The sequence below is a fragment of the Mya arenaria genome, chromosome 14 (assembly GCF_026914265.1).
Source record: "Mya arenaria isolate MELC-2E11 chromosome 14, ASM2691426v1".
In the NCBI taxonomy this organism is placed as follows: Eukaryota; Metazoa; Mollusca; class Bivalvia; order Myida; family Myidae; genus Mya; species Mya arenaria.
This window is the reverse complement of record NC_069135.1, coordinates 16,484,071-16,505,933: the sequence shown is the minus strand read 5'-3', so window position 1 is coordinate 16,505,933 and position 21,863 is coordinate 16,484,071. Positions and strand designations below refer to the sequence as shown.

Sequence of the window (21,863 nt, the reverse complement as noted above, 5' to 3'; positions counted from 1 at the left end):
AGTACTATGATCTACTGGCATGATTTTCTGGTTATTACTTAACTCACATTCAAAGGGAAGCAATCAGTGAATCATGTGTTTCACGAAGGGCATGAACAACTACTGTAACAGTAGTACACAACTTTTCGTGCGAGAACGTGACACTGGCGGAAGCGGCTTGTCGAGATCAGTCCAACGGTACCTTGATCTTCCTGATCGCAATTTTAGTCCCTGAGTGGCCGCCGTTCAAAGTTCTTCCACGCTTCTGCGAGGCGATATTGAAAATGCCTGCCCCACCCCCGTTCCTTTGGCCGCCGCTCGACGAGCAGCTCGGCCGGGACGGTTTATTCGGATCTCCAAGGACCGAAGAGCCGCGCTGCCATGGATATCTTACGACTGCTTATTAAATTTTTTAAGTGTGATTAAGATGCAATTAAAACTGATGACTGTATCAAGTTCACAAGCAGTTGTTTAATGACGCACGGACGACGGACACTGTACCATTGCATTAGCTATTCTGGCCTTTGACCAGTATAGCAAAAATGGAATACAATGTAAATTAAATTCATGTTTCTTTCAGCTTAACATGCAACATAAAAATGAGCAAGGAACATCTTCAAACAAACCGAGAAACATAATAAACATACTTGGTACAAAAGCATGTTCTGACTCGACTTCTGTATGATTTAAGTCGACTTATCTTTTTGTCTTTATTTCTATAAATAATGTCATTAATACAATAAATACTAGAATCTTACCTACAAATAGAACAAGGCAATGTCTTGATTTATAGTTGACAAAATGGAAAATTACATGTGATACAAGAATTCGGCGGATTGAATATGTTGCCAGCTTGAAGCACCCTCTTTTGGTATTGAACATTATCATACAATTATACGAACTATGAGTAGGACTGGTGTAATTAGAGCGATATGTTTTACTATTGAATTTCATGGAGTCACACGTACTTCAACATTTGATGTAGTGTCAAATTCGACCAATAACCCAAAAGTTGATGCTGCAATTTGGCAGCGATCAAACTTGTTTACTTTAGAATACCTATATAGATTTATATTAAGTTTGGTCAAGATTGAATAAGAAATGATGGAGCATCCAACGTGAATCAGTTTTGGTCAAAATAAGAGCTGTAACACCTGAATGAAGAGTGTGAATCGGATGAGCTTGTTTCTTGTGAACAGTTGAGAAACTATGCATACAAAAAATGTGGCCACATTTGGTAAGAAAATGATTAGAACTGCTCAAGTTACAGGGCGGATAAAATGGATTTGGTAAAGTTCTGACCATTTATAAAGCCATAATTCCGGAATAAAATATGCGATCAGCTGGATGTTTTAAAAAAATAATAGTATCATCCTATTTGGTAAGGATTTGATAAATGCTCCAGTTAGAGACAGACAAATTAACTTGAACAAACATAATACATGAACTTCAAGGGCTATTCAAGAGTGGAAAATGTGACCTGGCTGTTAACCGAAATCAGTATTCTAAGTATTATTCCTCCCTTAAACAATGTAATCAAGTTTGGTGAGGATTAGAGAAAAGATGTTCAAGTTAGAGAGCGGACAAAGTGAATTTGTTTGAACATTGATAATTCAAGGGCCATATCACAAGAATTAATAGGATGATCTAGTTGTCACAGTGGTCGAACGGAGTCGCGCTTTTATTTCAAAAATCATTGTCCCCAAACTTGATATATATTTAAAAAAGAGATGTTCGAGTTACAAAGCACACACAAATAAATTTGGTTAAATTTTGACCATTTCAAGGTCATTAAGCTAGAGTTAATAGTGCCATCTGGCTGTCGATCGACTTCAGTCGAGATATAACATGCGAATGAATATTGTAAAATGTAACCATGTTTGGTAAAATATCGAGAAAAAACAACTTGATGCTTGATTACATTAGAGAAAGGACATACAAATATGACGCCACGGACGATATCAGACAATATGTGCCCACATGTGCCATGCTTCGCAAGCGACATAACAAAAACATGACCGCTTATTCATGAGGTAATGGTGACATGGACTCTAGCCAGCAGAATGTTTTCAAGTCTTATTACAAATACGGGCGGATGTCAGTGTTGATGAAGCGGCGGCCGGGGGAAGGCGTTCCGGGGCGCCGTGTCATATACATGGCGGCAGGAAGTACTGCAGAACAGGCGGCCGTCCTTGAGAAGGAACTGGCGGTTGATGAGTGAGGTATGGCAGCAGTGGCAGCAGAAGCAGTGAGGGCAGGCGTGCCAGTGGTTGGGGCCGTGTGACAGTCCCGGGGAGTCGGCTGTGATCGTCCGCCCGCACGTGGCACACACCTGTATCAGAGAAGGGAAAGCGCCTATATGGGCGTGTTTTATGAAGACGTTGTCCAATACATAACATACATTCTAGGTTTGTATTGGTCTTGTAAACGGCTATTACCACGTTGTTTAGAGCGCCATTCAATACTATAACGTACACAACGGCAAAGCATTCTACAATGTACTTCATTTATTTTTGAAATTCATATAATCTACTATTGTAAGACACTGATTGTTGTGCATATATTTATAAAATTTCTTAAAAATGGAACGTTTATTTGCATTGTTTGCATTTCAGTAATTTGGAGAGATTTTCATAAGGAACAAGGAAGCCTATACACATTCTCTATATAAAACATGAAACAGCTTGGGTCATGCTAAACGACACACACTATGTATGTAATCCACCTTGACGACTCACACAAATACATATTCTGAAAGCAGTTTTTTGTGGTGTATTCAAAATCATTCAGTAGTAGACGATGTGCATAATTATCATAAAACTCGAATTTTGCAAGCAATAGTGTTGTTCTTAAGACAGAAATTTCTAAGCTATACAAATAGCCTTCACCATACTACAGTTCTAGCTAAGTCTGCAAAATAGACTACGAGAAAAGTATAAGATTGTTATGGTGGCTGATTTCTGCCAGTTTCTAGTTTTCAGTTTGTCGCGTGTGCCACAAGCAACACAAGAGGACCAGCGTGGACGCATGTCGCTCACCTGAGCATCATTCGTCTTGGGAACATTGTTTTCAATGTTTGGTGAGTATTGGGCAGACAATATGGAGCAGTGATTTTCAAATAATTGACATCGTAATGCACCAATCAATTATAACCACGCCCCCCCCCCCCCCCCAGGTCCGGGGGTATACCGGGGATAGCCGGGGGAAAGGGCCGTGTTTTTTACTTTCCAGGTGGCCCCGCAGGGCCGGGTGACTGCGGTGGTTTTGTCATAGCGCCAAATTTAGCGGAGATTGGGCCTTATACAGAGCCTCTTGGGTGCGGGGGCATTTGGCCGGGGTTTAACCATTAGTTCGTCCCCGCAGGGCGAGGATTTTACCCGGGGTTGGCTGGAGCGAAAGTCAAAGTCCCGGCTATTCCCCGGACCTGGGGGGGGGCGTGGTTACAATTGACTGGTGCATAACCAGTTGTTGGTGAAGCATTCGATAAAGTGACCTAGCTTCTGACTTCCAATAATTAAAGTTTCAAAGCTAAACTATATTTTTGAAGACAATTATTCTGAGCAAGTTTCATTGAAAGTGTGTCAAAAATTTGGCATCAAGGGAGTTACCAGGTTGCTCCCTTTATTTTGACCTTGTGACGTTATTTTCGGCTCCATGTACCAAACATATGTATTTATGAAAAAAAACATTTTGACCAAGACTAATTTTTTATGGAACAATTTTAGAGCGTTAAGAAGGTTTTTATCGTTTTAACTAGTGTACTTTTGACTGCACGTACATGACCAAGTTTCAAAACAGAACTTAATTTTGTAGAGAAAATCATTCGAATAAAGTTTAATTGAAACAGTGCCATTAAAGTGGATTATAGGTAGTTACCAATAGTTTTCTTTTATTTTACCTAGTGGCCTCCTTCTTGACCGCAAACACCAAATATGGCCTAGCTTAGACGGATACAAACATTCTGATCAAGACCTATTGCATTTGGGCAATAATTGTTACTTTCTTATATTGCGTAGGCACAATTCTTTATTTGACCATGTAACTTTGTTTTGATCCAACATGACCACACTCAGACTTGGCACTCATACATACTCACACAGAATTCGGTCAAAATCGTGGCCTATACAGTTTTAACATAGTATTTCTTCGATTTGACAGTGTGACCTAACTTTTAAATGCACGCAACCCATTAACCACAATTTGACCTAGATTTTATAGAGACAAACTTTCTGAAAAAAATGATGTATGTCTTGAGCGAAATTTGGTAGAGCGTAAAAAACTAATCGTTGGTGACGAACGGACGGGCGGACGACGGACATCCAACGATTATTGCTCAGGTGAGCTGAAAGTGATTTTTATAATTTGTCGTCTTTCGTTCTGGCGCTTTTCAGATAATGTCATGTTTTCGTATTGGCTCCCATTTGGCTTTTGAAGTTTATGACATTTCATTCCAAATATTTTGTCTTTATGTTCTAGAAGCCTCAGACAGAACGATAGCAAAACGACCAATATAGTATACTCGGTATGGCAAGACAAAAGGAATCAGCCACCATAGACTGGAGATAGGAAGAGACATACACAGATACAGCGTCAAACCCAACAAAACAGTGTGCAGATCTACAAACAAGTGACGTACCACGACATGTATATTTAACATGACCCAAGACTTAAACTGGCACTCCGTTCCTTTGGAGAATCTGCAAGTCAAAATATGTCTTTTTCATCGTATTTAATGTATTAAGTAATGAGATTGCAACCAGTATTGGCAAGACATAACCACTAACAGTCTCTGGAACATCTTTGCAAAAATAAGAGACACGTATCGTTATCATCATTATTATCGAATTAAATCAAAAAGTAAATTACAACATGTAAAAAAAAACGAAAATCAATTGCAAGCTGAGAAGAACCCCTAGCCAAATCGTCAAACGCAAAATCGTCTGATTGTTCAGACTGATGCCTCTGCCGATAGGATTGCTGCGCTAATTCACATAACAACAATTAGAAGAGCTAAGACAACAAAAATCCATTAAGCAGATTTTAACCACCGCAATACCACTTTAACAACAAAAACAACATTAGTCAATTATTGGTTTTATCAAATGAGTTATTTAAAGGCATTTAGCGCTTAACACTAAAAAAAGTTAGCATTTTTGTTTTTGGTCTTTTAAACACTAAGTCGGCGCCGAGCTGCACCCGGCCTTCAATTTCATCGGTTAGAAGACGACCAAAAGCGCTATATCACTTGGGCCTAAAACATGTTTGGTTAGGGTTACATCCTTTTCAAACATAGGTAGGGTAGGTAGGGCTTTTTTTATTAGGCTTTATATAAGAATGTCATTTTCATCATTTGATAATGGTGTTAAAGTTATCTTCTGTATCATCTGTATAAGCATTTCAGGGTTTCAACTACAAAGTGAAAAGCAATTAAAAAAATATTTATTTTAGTTTTAGTGTTTTGTTTTTTGTTTTTCAAAAACAATTTTCAAACTGACTTTTAAAACGAGTCGGCGCCTTTTCCGTATGTAGGGTCGGGTAACCCGAACCAAATGTATTTGTTTAGGCCCTGGCATGAGTGTAATGATCTTAATAATTGATCCGCTTTGTTCAAACAAATTGTCCCTGCTATATGAGCTAGGTTTGAAATATTTCACCAAACAGTCGAAAATTCAACCAGCAACAATAATTCACAAGACCTGACGAATTGGAGCACAAACGTATGACCTGCAATTTCCATCCCACCACAGCGTCCACCCCACCCACATATGCCACAAGCGCAGCTCAACGTAGGCACTGCAGACCCGAACATACATACTTTCGAACTGATCGCTGTTGCCACAAGCAGTCTTATATTTACATAAACCCCGGGAAGCTTGCCAAACGCATACCATAAAGGAACTACACCATGCCTTCGTCGAGCTACGCCCCTGACTGGTCTCGTGATGGTTGCGCCATTTCATTATTTCCGAACTCAGTTCTCAGTGCCCAGTACGCATTGACCATGGTTACCTTGCTATACAGCCTATCGAAGCACTGAACACAGTATGGGTTGTTCTGTTGGGCGATGTATCGGAGGCCCGCCAGGGGTGTGTCGCAGTACCAGCAACAGAAGTGCTGCACGTGCCAAGACTGGTTCTCCGCCTGTGTGTACTCGCGCGAGAATATGATCTGTGATTGGGGATGCATTGTTAATCAGATACTTAGTTTTGAAAAGATTGGGATAATATTAATCTCAAATTATTAAACTCTTTAATTAGATAAAAATATGAGATGATAAATATCTATATCTATCATATGTATATACTGTTAAATTGTTTGAGTTCGATACAGTGTGGATTAATAAGATAGTCATTGGTTACCATCAGGAAAATAGAATGGAGTAGTCGTAATCGTACCCACAATAGGCGATAACAGTCAGCATGGTGATGACTTTTTGAACTATAAATACTAAGGTCTCCAAGACGTTGTTCAAGGGCACCCCTTGCCATTAAGTCCTAGAAGATAGACAAATACTATTGAACATGCTTACCTCATCACAAGCTGAACACCTCGGGTAAATAAGCTCGGCGTAATGGCGGCCACAATAAATGTCACCACCGCGACAGAAATATATGTTGTCCACTAGGAGCTCACGGCACGTGGCGCACGTGAAACAGCCCGTATGGAAACACGCAGTTCCGCCCAGTCGTGACGTCAGCATCGCAAACGACTTTGGGTCAATTGTGAGGTCGCATCGATGACACCGCTACATGCAATAAATATAAAGAATATCTACACTATTTCTCAAAAACGTTAGGTAGTAGTAAGTCTGAACATCATTAGTCTCGTTGTTTAATACAAGTTCATCATTTAGTAATAAACTGTCGAAACATCTTGTGAATTAGTTGCTTTCGAACATGGAACATGCTGCAATGAGGTTTGCTGTTAGGACGTGGTAAAGCGAGTCTTACAGTTGGAGGTTTTTCCGGGACGGCCCCAACGGTGCCGATACCGGCCGCCTTGTTCCGCCGTTTCTCCGCGAACTTCTGGAACTTGTGCCCTTCCTTCTCCGTAAGACTGTCGCAGAAGCGCGCGTGCAGGTCGTGTAGCGGAAGTTGGCGCTGCAGCTGGCGTCTGCGCAGTTGAGCCGCGAACAGCTGCTTGTCTTTTGGAAGCATAGAGACGTACTGCTGGGAACGCTGGAAAGAGATATTAAGTTTGCATCGTTTTCTTAAGATTTTCCACAACGATATAGGAATTATGTGGATTTTATGAACCAATTTAGATAATCATCGCAATATGTCAATCGCTACACATTTAATCTAAAATGTTTAAGGCCAGAAAAAAATGTTTGTTTGTACAGATCATATTCATAATATGTTCGGAAGCACGTAGGTAGGATGGTAGGGAGTATTTAATAAAAAATAATAAAAGAAATTCTGAAGCATGCACCTTATAGCAATGATGTGAAACAGGAAACAGATAATTATTAAAGGATGGCCTGATCTAAGGTTCTTACAAGGTTTTCTGAGACTATTCTGTGGATAACGAGATCGTTTTCGGGCGTTACAATTTCTGACTGTACGGCAGGGTCGTCTATATTTAGCTTGTGTATTCTTGTCGACAGCTCGCGTGGGTCACGTGGTTTCCTTGACAACTGACGGTCGTCCTCGTCTGTAAGGTCATGGTCCTCTGGTCCACAGCGACAGTGCTTGCAAATTTTTCTGCGACAAAGAAGAAAAAAACATCTAAACTATCCGAGCGAGGAGGACTATAACAGTTCTGAATACGGATACTGGACAGTTGTGGTTTTTGCACCAATCATGAGTCTTAAATTGTAGTAAAATAACACATACGCTACATGTAGGTAAAACAGATAAACATAACTCCCTTCCCTTAACTATAAAGATATGAAACCGTAAGGGCTTGTGCGACATTTCTCAACGCTTACAGCCTTACCAACACTAAAGAGTACACCCACCTCCAGTAGTGCATATCAAGGCCTGGACAGCGGTCCCCACACTTCAGACACCGCGGTCGCTCCCCGAAACTTCCGGCCACCCCCTCGCTGCAACTCTGGGGAAAAACAAAAGGAAATTAATGTATCATTATTTGCTTGCTCAGATGCATTTTTCTAATGTGTGTGTGGTTTTTTTAAACTGATAATTTTCATAAAACCAAGTTCGAGCATGGGATATGTTAGTTCAAAAAGTGACATGAGGTCAAATGTTCTAAAAGCCTTTTTGACTTTAGAGGCTACAGTGTCTTTATCTTGTTTTCATTTAAGATCAGGACGCCATACAATGATGTTTTGTGTAATGGTCCCTATCGCACTGTACAGTCGTCCCTATCGCACTGTATAGTCGTCTTTAAAATCAATCGTTCGCCAAATTCCTAGATGTTTTGCGGTCTCTCTAAAATCAAGAGCCATTCCCTGTCGTCTGCTTATCTGCAGGGCACGTGCAGACACCGTAAAACACTCTGATACGGTTGCAGACGACTTATCAGCGGAAGAAAAAATAATACAAATGCATCTTGCAGACAACATCTTTGTTTCTTGTGACAAACGGTATGCATAGTCTTCATTGTAAATACTGAGAATTACAACTGTTTATAAAACGTAAGGTGTAAACTGAAAAAAATGTTTCCAGTTTCCCGCCTGTCCCTTTTTTCCACCTGACCCCAGTTTTTGTACTTCCGTCAAACTTTTTTCTGAATGTTATTTTCCCAACTATTTCTCCTTTTCCTGTTCTCATTTTCAGTGGTGGATGCTTTTTTTTCTTTTTTGGGGGGATGTGGTGGGTGGGTGGGTGTGTGTGGGGGGGGGGGGGGGGGTTCGTAGCACGTACAGACACAATAGGGAAAAACCTATTATCATACGGCTTTTCAATTTTCAAACGATTTTCTAAGTTTTTATAAAATGTATCACCTTCTGGTGAGAACAATAATTTTGACTGAACACAACCCGAGATTTCGAAATCGCTCTGGTGTTAGAAATAACGTTTAATCTGAACTTACGACGCCAAAATCATTGAAATTAGGGTCTGGAACTTGCATTTTTCTTCTGAATCAAATGTCTACCAGGTAAGGTAAACATCTTACGGCGAACAAGCGTAGGAGGTTTGATACGACTGTATACACGTATGTAACAATATTAAATATTTTATTTCTTAAGGCAGAACGATAGTTATGATTTTGAGAGACTGTGAAACAATTAGAGGATCTGCACGTTGTTCAAGCATATATAATTGTTCTATTTGCAATCCTGGTAATTACTCATGCATGGTAACAGATCTCTACCTTGCTCGGTGACTCAAAGTTTGGGCTAAGTCCAGCTTTTTGCGTTCTCACATGATAAATAAATGACTCAAAGATGTACTAGATTTAGCGTTGATTACCGACGGTATGGTTTGAGAAACCATCACCAATGTCTGATCATTTAGTGTAATAACTTGCATGCATGCTGGTATAAGCATTGATGTGGAGGTTCGGACGTCTGGTTAAGGTGTTGCACTCCTTATATTGTTTTAGATTAGTTCATAATAACGGTCAAACAACAATGTACATCATTCCTTTTCACTCTGAATATGGCGTTTTGTGCACGTGGTGCGTTTTGTGCACGTGGTGAACGCAGTATTCGTAAACATTATGTAAAAACTTTTAAACAAACAGTATTGGAACTTTGGTCTGCCTTGTCATGTTAGTTAATTTCTCACAACCTGAATCAATGTTCAGTTGTTATCATTCTTTACCGTGTCTGCATTTGCTCGAGTCATTAAGTACATTGCGTTCGTTCGAGCAATTCAGTAAACTGCATTTACGAGCCAATCAATATACTACGTTCGTTCGAGCAATTTAGTACACACCATTTACGAGCCAAACAGTACATTGCATTTGCGGTTATTCGAGCAGTTCAGTACACGAGCCACACTGCCGCTATTATTTGTTTGAGCCATTCGTACGTTTGAGCCATTCAGTAGACGGTATTGTTCGAGCCATTCGTTTGTTTTGACCCATCACGAGACGGTATTTGTTCGAGCCATTCGTTCGTTTTAAGCCATTCAGTAGATGGCATTTGTTCGAGCCATTGTTTGTTTGAGCTATTCAGTACACTGCGTTAGCTCAAGTCATTCAGTAAACTACATCATTGGTTCCCCATTCGATACACTGCGCTTGCTCAAGTCATTCAGTAAACTACATCATTGGTTCCCCATTCGATACACTGCGTTAGCTCAGGTCATTCAGTAAACTACATCATTGGTTCCCCATTCGATACACTGCGTTAGCTCAAGTCATTCAGTAAACTACATCATTGGTTCCCCATTCGATACACTGAGCTTGCTCAAGTCATTCAGTAAACTACATCATTGGTTCCCCATTCGATACACTGCGCTTGCTCAAGTCATTCAGTAAACTACTGAATGACTTGAGCAAGCGCAGTGTATCGAATGGGGAACCAATGACTTGAGCAAGCGCAGTGTATCGAATGGGGAACCAATGATGCAAACTGCATCATTGGTTCCCCATTCGATACACTGGGCTTGCTCAAGTCATTCAGTAAACTACATCATTGGTTCCCCCATTCGATACACTGAGCTTGCTCAAGTCATTCAGTAAACTACATCATTGGTTCCCCATTCGATACACTGCGCTTGCTCAAGTCATTCAGTAAACTACATCATTGGTTCCCCATTCGATACACTGCGCTTGCTCAAGTCATTCAGTAAACTGCATCATTGGTTCCCCATTCGATACACTGCGCTTGCTCAAGTCATTCAGTAAACTACATCATTGGTTCCCCATTCGATACACTGCGCTTGCTCAAGTCATTCAGTAAACTACATCATTGGTTCCCCATTCGATACACTGCGCTTGCTCAAGCTCAACCGTTCATTCATTTAGAATTCTACTCATGACAACTTTTTACATAGTGACACATACTGCCATAGCCTCGACAATTAGGTGGGTGGGGTACCAAGGGTAGATGTGCTGCCGCATTCCGATAGACACGGGATCTATTGAGAGTTTGAGGCTATATAAGCACGACACGAGGAACTTGGCAACCTTACACATACAAATTAAATAAATTATACCGTTATATCTTAATGGATGACTTAAGAATATCGTAAACATTTTGCAATCATACTATACAGTTGAGACCATACGCTTTCAGAAGGCCTGCGTTTCAGAAGGCCTGCGTTGGCGAATGGAATTGAATGTTCCGTTACTAGAAATAAAACATGCCCAAATCAACTCCTTTACGTACTGGTCTAGGATGAGGCGGGTGCCAAGTTTATTCCATCGATGGACGATACTCAACGGAATAAATATTAAAGCTCGATGCCAGTCTATGTTTGTTGGGAGATATGAGTGCACCTGATGACAACCGTGTAAACAATCACTCCGCCGATACCATCAATCAGGATCATACACCCAGCCAGCAGGTTCATCAGCAAGTAATACAAACAGCAAACAGGCAGGAGCTGGCTCGCCAGGGGATTATTTTGAACACCAAATTGGCTTACCTTTACATCTGATGTGTCTCAACAGCAACGCACCTTGTCTGGCTAATTTGAGATTTAAAAATGGACGCAATCGAAATATGTACAATGTATTGTAAAAACAAAATAAAAAGGTAAAACAGGCCTTCACTTTAAACCCCGCTTATTATTTTGCGCAAAAGTTGATTTTTACACATTTGATTTTTATGGGAAATGTATAGAATCACTTCTTATAAAATCGTCCAATGAGACACATTTATTTTGTCAGGAACATTTATCTTATTAATATTATGGACCGATTGATCGAAACTTTCATAAAGTTTACAACCTGGTTAATAACATCCTTGATATTCTTTAAATGCGAAACATTTGATGATCGCTCACATAATTATAAACATGTACAGCTGAAACAGTTGTCTCAAATCTTGCTATAAATACAGCAGATCACAAGTGTATCCATTAACTTCCAGCGATTTGAAAGTTAACAACGATGAAGTTAACGACGTTTTTAACCGTAACAAAGTTCTGTGCAATCGGGCTAATAAAGTAAGTATTTCGTTAATTAAAAATATAATTTTCTGAGCACCACCCCACCTAAGCCCCTATACCCCTTAAAAACGTTCTGTGAACACCGCTACCCCTGCGCACTCCTACACATGTTCTACCAACCCCTGAGCACCTCTGCCCCTGCGCAACATACCATGAGCACCAGTACCCCTGAGCACTCCTAGCCATGTCCTACCTACCCCTGAGCACCACTACCCCAGAGCACTCCTAGCCACGTCCTACCTATCGTAAGCTCCACTACCTCTGAGCACTCCTAGCCATGTCCTACCTACCCCTGAGCACCACTACCCCAGAGCACTCCTAGCCATGTCCTACCTATTGCAGGCTCCACTACCTCTGAGCACTCCTAGTCATGCCCTACCTTCCCCTGAGCACCACTACCCGAGGGCACTCCTTGCCACGTCCTATATATCGTGAGCTCCACTACCCCTAAGCACTCCTAGCCATGTCCTACCTACCCCTGAGCACCACTACCCCAGAGAACTCCTAGCCACGTCCTGCCTATTGCAGGCTCCACTACCTCTGAGCACTCCTAGCCATGCCCTACCTTCCCCTGAGCACCACTACCCCAGGGCACTCCTTGCCACGTCCTACGTATCGCGAGCTCCACTACCCCAGAGCACTCCTAGCCATGTCCTACCTACCCCTGAGCAGCGCTACCCCAAGAGCACTCCTAGCCATGCCCTACCTACCCATGAGCACCACTACCCCTCAGCACTCCTAGCCACGTCCTACCTACCCCTGAGCAGCACTACCCCAGAGCACTCCTAGCCATGTCCTACCTACCCCTGAGCACCACTACCCCAGAGCACTCCTAGCCATGTCCTACCTATCCCTGACCACCACTACCCCAGAGCACTCCTAGCCACGTCCTACCTACCCCTGAGCACCACTACCCCTGAGCACTCCTAGCCATGTCCTACCTACCCCTGAGCAGCACTACCCCAGAGCACTCCTAGCCATGTCCTACCTACCCATGAGCACCACTACCTCTAAGCACTCCTAGCCACGTCCTACCTACCCCTGAGCACCACTACCCCTGAGCACTCCTAGCCATGTCCTACCTACCCCTGAGCAGCACTACCACAGAGCACTCCTAGCCATGTCCTACCTACCCATGAGCACCACTACCCCTAAGCACTCCTAGCCATGTCCTACCTACCCCTGAGCACCACTACCCCAGAGCACTCCTAGCCACGTCCTACCTATCGTAAGCTCCACTACCTCTGAGCACTCCTAGCCATGCCCTACCTACCCCTGAGCACCACTACCCCAGAGCACTCCTTGCCACGTCCTACGTATCGTGAGCTCCACTACCCCAGAGCACTCCTAGCCATGTCCTACCTACCCCTGAGCAGCGCTACCCCAAGAGCACTCCTAGCCATGTCCTACCTACCCATGAGCACCACTACCTCTAAGCACTCCTAGCCACGTCCTACCTACCCCTGAGCAGCACTACCCCAGAGCACTCCTAGCCATGTCCTACCTACCCCTGAGCACCACTACCCCAGAGCACTCCTAGCCATGTCCTACCTATCCCTGACCACCACTACCCCAGAGCACTCCTAGCCACGTCCTACCTACCCCTGAGCACCACTACCCCTGAGCACTCCTAGCCATGTCCTACCTACCCCTGAGCAGCACTACCACAGAGCACTCCTAGCCATGCCCTACCTACCCCTGAGCACCACTACCCCAGAGCACTCCTTGCCACGTCCTATCTATCGTGAGCTCCACTACCTCTGAGCACTCCTAGACATGTCCTACCTACTGTGACTACAACTACACCTGAGCAGTCCTAGACATGTCATACCTACCCCTGAGCACCACTACCCCAGAGCACTCCTAGACATGTCATACCTACCCCTGAGCACCGCTACCCCTGAGCACTCCTAGCCACGTCCTACCTACAACTGAGCACCACTACCCCTGACAACCACTACCCCTAAGCACTCCTAGCCACGTCCTACCTATCGTAAGCTCCACTACCTCTGAGAACCACTACCCCAGAGCACTCCTTGCCACGTCCTATCTATCGTGAGCTCCACTACCTCTGAGCACTCCTAGACATGTCCTACCTACTGTGACTACAACTACACCTGAGCAGTCCTAGCCATGTCATACCTACCCCTGAGCACCACTACCCCAGAGCACTCCTAGCCATGTCCTACCTACCCCTGAGCACCGCTACCCCTGAGCACTCCTAGCCACGTCCTACCTACAACTGAGCACAACTACCCCTGACAACCACTACCCCTGAGCACTCCTAGCCACGTCCTACCTATCGTAAGCTCCACTACCTCTGAGAACCACTACCCCAGAGCACTCCTTGCCACGTCCTATCTATCGTGAGCTCCACTACCTCTGAGCACTCCTAGACATGTCCTACCTACTGTGACTACAACTACACCTGAGCAGTCCTAGACATGTCATACCTACCCCTGAGCACCACTACCCCAGAGCACTCCTAGCCATGTCATACCTACCCCTGAGCACCGCTACCCCTGAGCACTCCTAGCCATGTCCTACCTACAACTGAGCACCACTACCCCTGACAACCACTACCCCTGAGCACTCCTAGCCACGTCCTACCTATCGTAAGCTCCACTACCTCTGAGCACTCCTAGCCATGCCCTACCTACCCCTGAGCACCACTACCCCAGAGCACTCCTAGCCATGTCATACCTACCCCTCAGCACCACTACCCCTGAGCACTCCTAGCCACGTCCTACCCACCCATGGGGACCGCTACCCCTGAGCACTCCTAGCCACGTCCTACCCACCCATGGGGACCGCTACCCCTGAGCACTCCTAGCCATGTCATACCTACCCCTGAGTACCACTACCCCTGAGCACTCCTAGCCATGTCATACCCACCCCTGGGGACCGCTACCCCTGAGCACTCCTAGCCATGTCATACCTACCCCTGAGTACCACTACCTCTGAGCACTCCTAGCCATGTCATACCCAACCCTGGGGACCGCTACCCCAGAGCACTCCTAGCCATGTCATACCCACCCCTGGGGACCACTACCTCTGAGCACTCCTAGCCATGTCATACCTACCCCTGAGCACCACTACCCCAGAGCACTCCTAGCCACGTCCTACCCACCCCTGGGGACCGCTACCCCTGAGCACTCCTAGCCATGTCATACCTACCCCTGAGTACCACTACCCCTGAGCACTCCTAGCCATGTCATACCTACCCCTGAGCAGCACTACCCCAGAACTCTTCTAGCCATGTCCTACCCCTGATCGTCCACGAGCATCCCAACCTATGAGCACCCTAGCCCCTGACCGTCCACGAGCATCCCAACCTATGAGCACCCTAGCCCCTGACCGTCCACGAGCATCCCAACCTATGAGCACTCTGCCCCTGACCGTCCACGAGCATCCCAACCTATGAGCACCCTAGCCCCTGATCGTCCACGAGCATCCCAACCTATGAGCACCCTAGCCCCTGACCGTTCACGAGCATCCCAACCTATGAGCATCCTAGCCCCTGACCGTTCACGAGCATCCCAACCTATGAGAACCCTAGCCCCTGACCGTCCACGAGCATCCCAACCTATGAGCACCCTAGCCCCTGACCGTCCACGAGCATCCCTAAGCCCCTGATCGAGGAGTATGACCTGGATTGCTTAATCATTAGCACCGATTCCATAAACACTCCAGAGTTGGCTGTTTCTCTTGAACCATTACCAATTTCCCTCTCAAAACCTAACAAGTGGTAATTCATAGTTAAGCCCTGGATTTTATGCCCGTAATTATGAAGAATTCGTACTTAGCAGGAACAAAGAGCGAAACGTTTTTCTTAATTTTGGTGGCATTACAGTCTTTCAATAATTTCTGAATATCTTCGTGGTAGGAGACCGCAAAACTCATAAAACAGCAAAAACACAAACGAATAAACATCTTTAACAGGTGTTTTCCTGTTTTGCAATTTCTAACAAATACATTTCCACAGAATGGTTGATTTTTCGAGGCTTTTTAGTTTTTATACAACACGTACCTTGATTGACCGAGAACAGTATTCCAACTTCACGATCTTATGGAGATCACCAACATAGTGCACCTTTCAAATTAAAGCTATTTCCGTTGCCATGACTTTTTCAAACCAATGGTGTGCTATATAATTTTCATATGAAATAAAAAAAATACACCTACGTGTTCTGAAGCATCCATGATCCGTGCAGTCCACGTGAATATTGACACGTCAAATAATGAAAAACTACTTCAAGAAAATTCTCCAAAGAGTTAAGATATCATTTCTGTAATCGTAGATATAGAGGTTCCCATGGAAACTGAATTAAAAATATTTGATAAGTACTGGAGATGAACAGCGAGCAAAGATTGTGAGCATTTTTAAAATGTTTTGGGAAGAATACGTTATCTTCGGCACTAATAAATAGATACGCGAACGCCCGCGATTCCACTAATGTTAATTTGCTGGAATGTTGGAACCTAATTCTGAAGTTTAACATGTGAGCAAGAACATCACCAGGCAGTTTTCCTCACTTGGGGGCCTTCAAACTTCACATGAGATATGATTTTCTATGATGCCTATGTTAGAGGGAATGTGTGCGGACAAGAGCACGGTAGATTGACACCATGACATTGACAACCAGGCTCCAGTTTCTCGAATATACTTAAAGATGCACTCTTACTCCCATATAAATACAATAACAATACAATTAATACAAAATAATGTTTTGATATACCAAAAGGGTGTCGACGACAATGGTTCTTATGAAGGATACCGAGTTTTACTTGAAAAATAGGCGCAGAAAGCATGGTATTTCTACCTTATGAGACTATAGTAGATCACAGTAAACTTTTAGCATTCACCAATCATTTAATATTTTTGCGTTTATATCTATCGAATACACGATTACAATCTTGTTATCAGTTTTTCATTTTTTCCATAAATGTATTATTTAGGAAGTAGTTAAAGGTTTATCACTCAAAATGTATGTTTATTAAATTACTATACATGTGTATGTATTCATTTGGAGCAATAAAATGTACGTCGGCCATTCGTTAAATGTTTGATAATTACTGACCACACAATTTGGTTACAATTAATTAAAAAAAATAATGATAAATTATCAGAATTCGTTACCATTTCTTTTTAAGCATATTAAAACATGATTTAAAACAAAGTACTCTCACAGTTCAGTAAATCATGTAGATCTTCGAGAAACTGGGGCTAGATGAATGCATCTACTCTGAGGCACGTAAAGGTCGACCTTCGAGCCCAATCGGAATGACGAATTGCTTGAATTTGGAATTAAGGGATGTAAAAACTACTGTATGCTTTCCGTTTGAAAATGATGTTGCTGATGTGTGATACGAGGCCGTGTTGGTTGCTGATGTGTTATACGAGGCCGTGTTGGTTGCTGATGTGATACGAGGCCGTGTTGGTTGCTGATTTGATACGAGGCCGTGTTGGTTGCTGATGTGATACGAGGCCGTGTTGGTTGCTGATGTGATACGAGGCCGTGTTGGTTGCTGATGTGTGATACGAGGCCGTGTTGGTTGCTGATGTGTGATACGAGGCCGTGTTGGTTGCTGATGTGTGATACGAGGCCGTGTTGGTTGCTGATGTGTGATACGAGGCCGTGTTGGTTGCTGATGTGTGATACGAGGCCGTGTTGGTTGCTGATGTGTGATACGAGGCCGTGTTGGTTGCTGATGTGTGATACGAGGCCGTGTTGGTTGCTGATGTGTGATACGAGGCCGTGTTGGTTGCTGATGTGTGATACGAGGCCGTGTTGGTTGCTGGTGTGTGATACGAGGCCGTGTTGGTTGCTGGTGTGTGATACGAGGCCGTGTTGGTTGCTGGTGTGTGATACGAGGCCGTGTTGGTTGCTGGTGTGTGATACGAGGCCGTGTTGGTTTACTTGGCAGGGTTTTTTGAAGGACAACTTACGTCTTGAAAAGTGTATGCAATATTCTGTTAAGCTCAAATTCAATGCATGCTTCTATTTGCATCTAAAGTAAACGACAGCCACAAGCTGCAGTTGCCCAGACCTTTGTAAAACTATTTCTTGCACGAGACAGATCGAATTAAGTTATGACTGATTTATTTGCTCTGAAAGTTATATATAATCCAGTCTAAACCACTCTCTGGTATACCATAAATTATAACTTTTTTAAATGAAAAAAGACGTATACGTCGTGCTCTTCTAATCAGATTAAATAAATAATTGAGCTGAAATTGTCAACATCAACAATTACGGTTTCAATGACATGAATAGCATAGACCCTACGTTATAAATGATGTGTTTGACAAACGGTACTAACCGGTCCCACAGTCGGTCTGTAGAACATCTGATTTGCCGCCATGCTCAACTCCTTTGATAATCCCTATTTTCAGTATTTTGTATGAAATGCGTAACACTGTAACGAAACAAACATTAATGTTGTGGATTACATGTGTTCCTGAACTAACACATCACATTTGTCTCAGAAACGTTGAGTACCAATCCACCAGCTATGCTTTATGTTCGCGTAAAACCCATAACAGTTAATTACAGCAATACTGTTGCATTTCGTGTTTATTATAGGTGTGTGTAACAGGTTCTAGGCAGAGAAGTGACTTGTTGTTTTGGTGCTGTGGGCACAGACCGATGATAAGCACCGGTACCGCGCCGTACAAAACTGGTACCCGTGGGAAGACGATGTCACACGTACGAGCTGCGGCGATGCAGTTGCAGGGGAAGAGGTGGGGTAATGTATGGACCCAATAGACGCATATTCATTATTATTTTAAATCGGACGTAGTTTAGTTTTACTTATGATGCATGGCACTACATGTATATTGATGTCTGCGTTCGTATTTTAGGAGGTGCTGGAATAAGCTGTCTGGTCAGGACAGTGATGCAGTACAGATCGGCTACATGTATATTTGTCGGATTCAGTTGTCACTATTGATAAACCATTCACTTATGATACCCGCAACCGCGCCGGAGCTCAGATATGATACTAGATCTTCTCCATGATCTCGATCTCTATCAAGCGCCCTCTTCACCCCGACCAATGGGAGGATACCGGCCATTCACGCCGTGTTGAAAGGCGGAAGACTTCACAGGCGAGCTGTTGAGTGTTTTACAATGTGTTCATTGTTTTCCATATTATGTTTAACTGCATTCCTCTTTGAATTAAATATTGTAAATAGGTCGACCTCAGATATTGTTTATACAAACAAAACAATATTTATGTTTGAACTATATGAACAGAATGATTGATAAAGACATACCTGTATAGATCATAACTAGATAGGGTCCTTTCCTTATATAAGTGCATTACATAAAAAAAATCGAATCGACAATTAAAGCTGTAATAAGAATGTGTGTACAGTCTTGCATGCCTCTTGTGTCAGTGTACTTGATAAAGCTCTGCACAATGTCCCCAATGTTCTTATTTGTATATACATAAGTTGAAAATGATACTGTCTACTATAGCCGGTCATAGGTGTTGTGTTTGCGAAACAAAACCATTGTTTTCAATAAACAAAGTATGGCAGAGAAAAAAAACCGCATTTATGAGCAAATAAATAAAATAGAGCATGTCTAAAAGTACGATATAAACCTCAGTTGGATGACTATTTAGAGTGTTTGCTGTATATATGTTTCAAAGAGTTGACTCATTGCTAATGTTCTTCCGTTTTTGAAACTTTTTTCGACTACCGGTTTTCCTGACTGGTAGGTAGTTAGTTGGTGGGGGGGGGGGGTTGTTCCGAACCCTGACGCAGAATGTATTTGGTATCAGGGTATTATCATGCTTCTTAATTCAAGATTTCTCCTACAACAATATAGTTATACGCCTGTACACTGTCCTCTCCCTGAAAAACAGAGTCAGACGAGTGTACACACAGTGGTTCCAACAACTGATGATTGTCAATCCTGAAAATTAGCCGGTGATCTGTTTGAGTATGAAAGAGCCGGTAAAGGGGCTTAGACCATTTTTAAAATTGCTCCAGTCAATTATATTTATTTCACGGTACTTTCTACTGTTTTTGATGCAAATGTCTGAGCAAACAAGAGCTGTCACAGTATGGGACGAATGCCCCCCGAATGTGACATTGACCTTTGAACAATGTCAATGCATAAAGAGGGAAGAAAATATCAATGAAATGTCCATTATGTCTAACCAATATAGCTGGTGCATTTGCAAGACCAGAGTCATGGTTTCATGATGTCTAACCAACATGGTTGGTGCATTTGCAAGACCACATGGCATTTGTCTTACCAACATGGCTCGCACGTGGCATTTGTCTTACCAACATGGCGAGCGCATTTGCAAGACCACATGGCCTTTGTCTTACCAACATGGCGAGCGCATTTGCAAGACCACATGGCATTTGTCTTACCAACATGGCGAGCGCATTTGCAAGACCACATGGCATTTGTCTTACCAACATGGCGAGCACATTTGCAAGACCACATGGCATTTGTCTTACCAACATGGCGAGCGCATTTGCAAGACCACATGGCATTTGTCTTACCAACATGGCTCACACGTGGCATTTGTCTTACCAACATGGCGAGCGCATTTGCAAGACCACATGGCATTTGTCTTACCAACATGGCTCACACGTGGCATTTGTCTTACCAACATGGCGAGCGCATTTGCAAGACCACATGGCATTTGTCTTACCAACATGGCGAGCGCATTTGCAAGACCACATGGCATTTGTCTTACCAACATGGCGAGCACATTTGCAAGACCACATGGCATTTGTCTTACCAACATGGCGAGCGCATTTGCAAGACCACATGGCATTATGTCTAACCAACATGGCTGGTGGCATTTGCAAGACCCAAGTTATGGCATGATGTCTAACAAACATGGCTGATGAATTTGCTTTACCATATGACATTATGTCTAACCAATATGGCTGGTGGCCTTGCAAGACCACATAAAGTTATTTTAAATTGCCTCTTAACATAAAAAGACACCCATATTTGACAACCTTCACTCTTATAATCTTATATGCAGCATTTCATAGTATTCAAACACTGTGTGACCTTGACCTTAGAGGAAGAGACAAATGTATTGCACGCTACACGTCTTCTTGGTATGTGAAACACATGTGGCAAGTTAAAAAAATATGTCCATACATGAGAAAGTTACAGCTCAGACACGACCACCTATACTCTATGTCCTTATATGCAGCATTCCAAAGTATTCAAACATTGAGTGTGACCTTGGAATTTAGAGGTAGGGACAGTGGTCTTACTCGAGATACGTCTTCTTGGTATGTGAAAGATGATGTGGAAAGTTATTATGAAATATGTCCATACAAGAGAAAGCTACAGCTCGGACACGACCACACTTAGTGTTTGAATACTATGGAATGCTGCATATATACATACTAGTAGCATTTCATAGTATTCAAACACCTTAAGTGTGACTTTAACACAGGTAGAGGTAGAGACAGTGGTCGTACACGCAACACATCGTCAATATTTCAACAACTTTGTGCTCATTTTTAATGTTGGTTTACGTTCAATTTACACAAATATGTACAAAAATAATATAACTATTACACCAAGAGAATTTCTATTTACGGCTCAAATCGATCTTGAATAAAACGGAACACTAGTTCCGAAAAAGCTGAGCACAGTGTTTCAGTACCTTGCAAAATTCATAAATTGGACAATCCGACATTATGAAATTCAGTTTTCTTGTAGCTAGCTTCCCATTTCGAGAGAAATGATAGGCAACGCCCTTTTATATTGTTCGTTATACATTGTACGTAAAGCACGCCCTTTTTTCCTGCCTGGAACATCAAAACAAGTCAAGTAATATAAACAAAATCAAACCACATAG

At 42.9% G+C, this 21,863-nt stretch overlaps 1 protein-coding gene across 3 annotated transcripts; it reads right to left on the bottom strand.

The window, feature by feature from the left end:
• Positions 1-675: 675 nt before the first annotated feature.
• LOC128218200 (testin-like) lies at positions 676-18,630 on the bottom strand. 3 transcript variants are annotated; one of them, XM_052925799.1, is made up of 8 exons: positions 18,333-18,629; positions 7,940-8,034; positions 7,478-7,682; positions 6,930-7,157; positions 6,509-6,724; positions 5,989-6,147; positions 4,616-4,676; positions 2,173-2,311 (listed from the first exon to the last, which is right to left on the bottom strand). In XM_052925799.1, exons 1-7 carry the CDS (start codon positions 18,372-18,374, stop codon positions 4,647-4,649), a joined length of 975 nt encoding a protein of 324 aa, XP_052781759.1. In that variant the 5' UTR covers positions 18,375-18,629; the 3' UTR covers positions 2,173-2,311; positions 4,616-4,646. The 3 variants fall into 3 exon arrangements, with proteins under 3 accessions (XP_052781757.1, XP_052781758.1, XP_052781759.1); XM_052925797.1 differs by lacking the exon at positions 4,616-4,676 and having other exon boundaries at positions 676-2,311; positions 18,333-18,630; XM_052925798.1 differs by lacking the exons at positions 4,616-4,676; positions 18,333-18,629 and adding an exon at positions 16,194-16,256 and having other exon boundaries at positions 676-2,311.
• Between the last annotated feature and the right edge of the window lie 3,233 nt (positions 18,631-21,863).

What these genes read in the sequence shown, in the direction of transcription:
- LOC128218200 (XM_052925797.1), bottom strand. Translation starts at nt 18,374, where the DNA reads ATGGCGGCAAATCAGATGTTCTACAGACCGACTGTGGGACCG. An exon ending in ACAGACCGACTGTGGGACCG is followed by an intron (nt 8,035 to 18,332) that starts GTTAGTACCGTT and finishes GTTTTTCCCCAG; the next exon opens with AGTTGCAGCGAGGGGGTGGC. An exon ending in GGTGTTCAGCTTGTGATGAG is followed by an intron (nt 6,148 to 6,508) that starts GTAAGCATGTTC and finishes CCCCAATCACAG; the next exon opens with ATCATATTCTCGCGCGAGTA.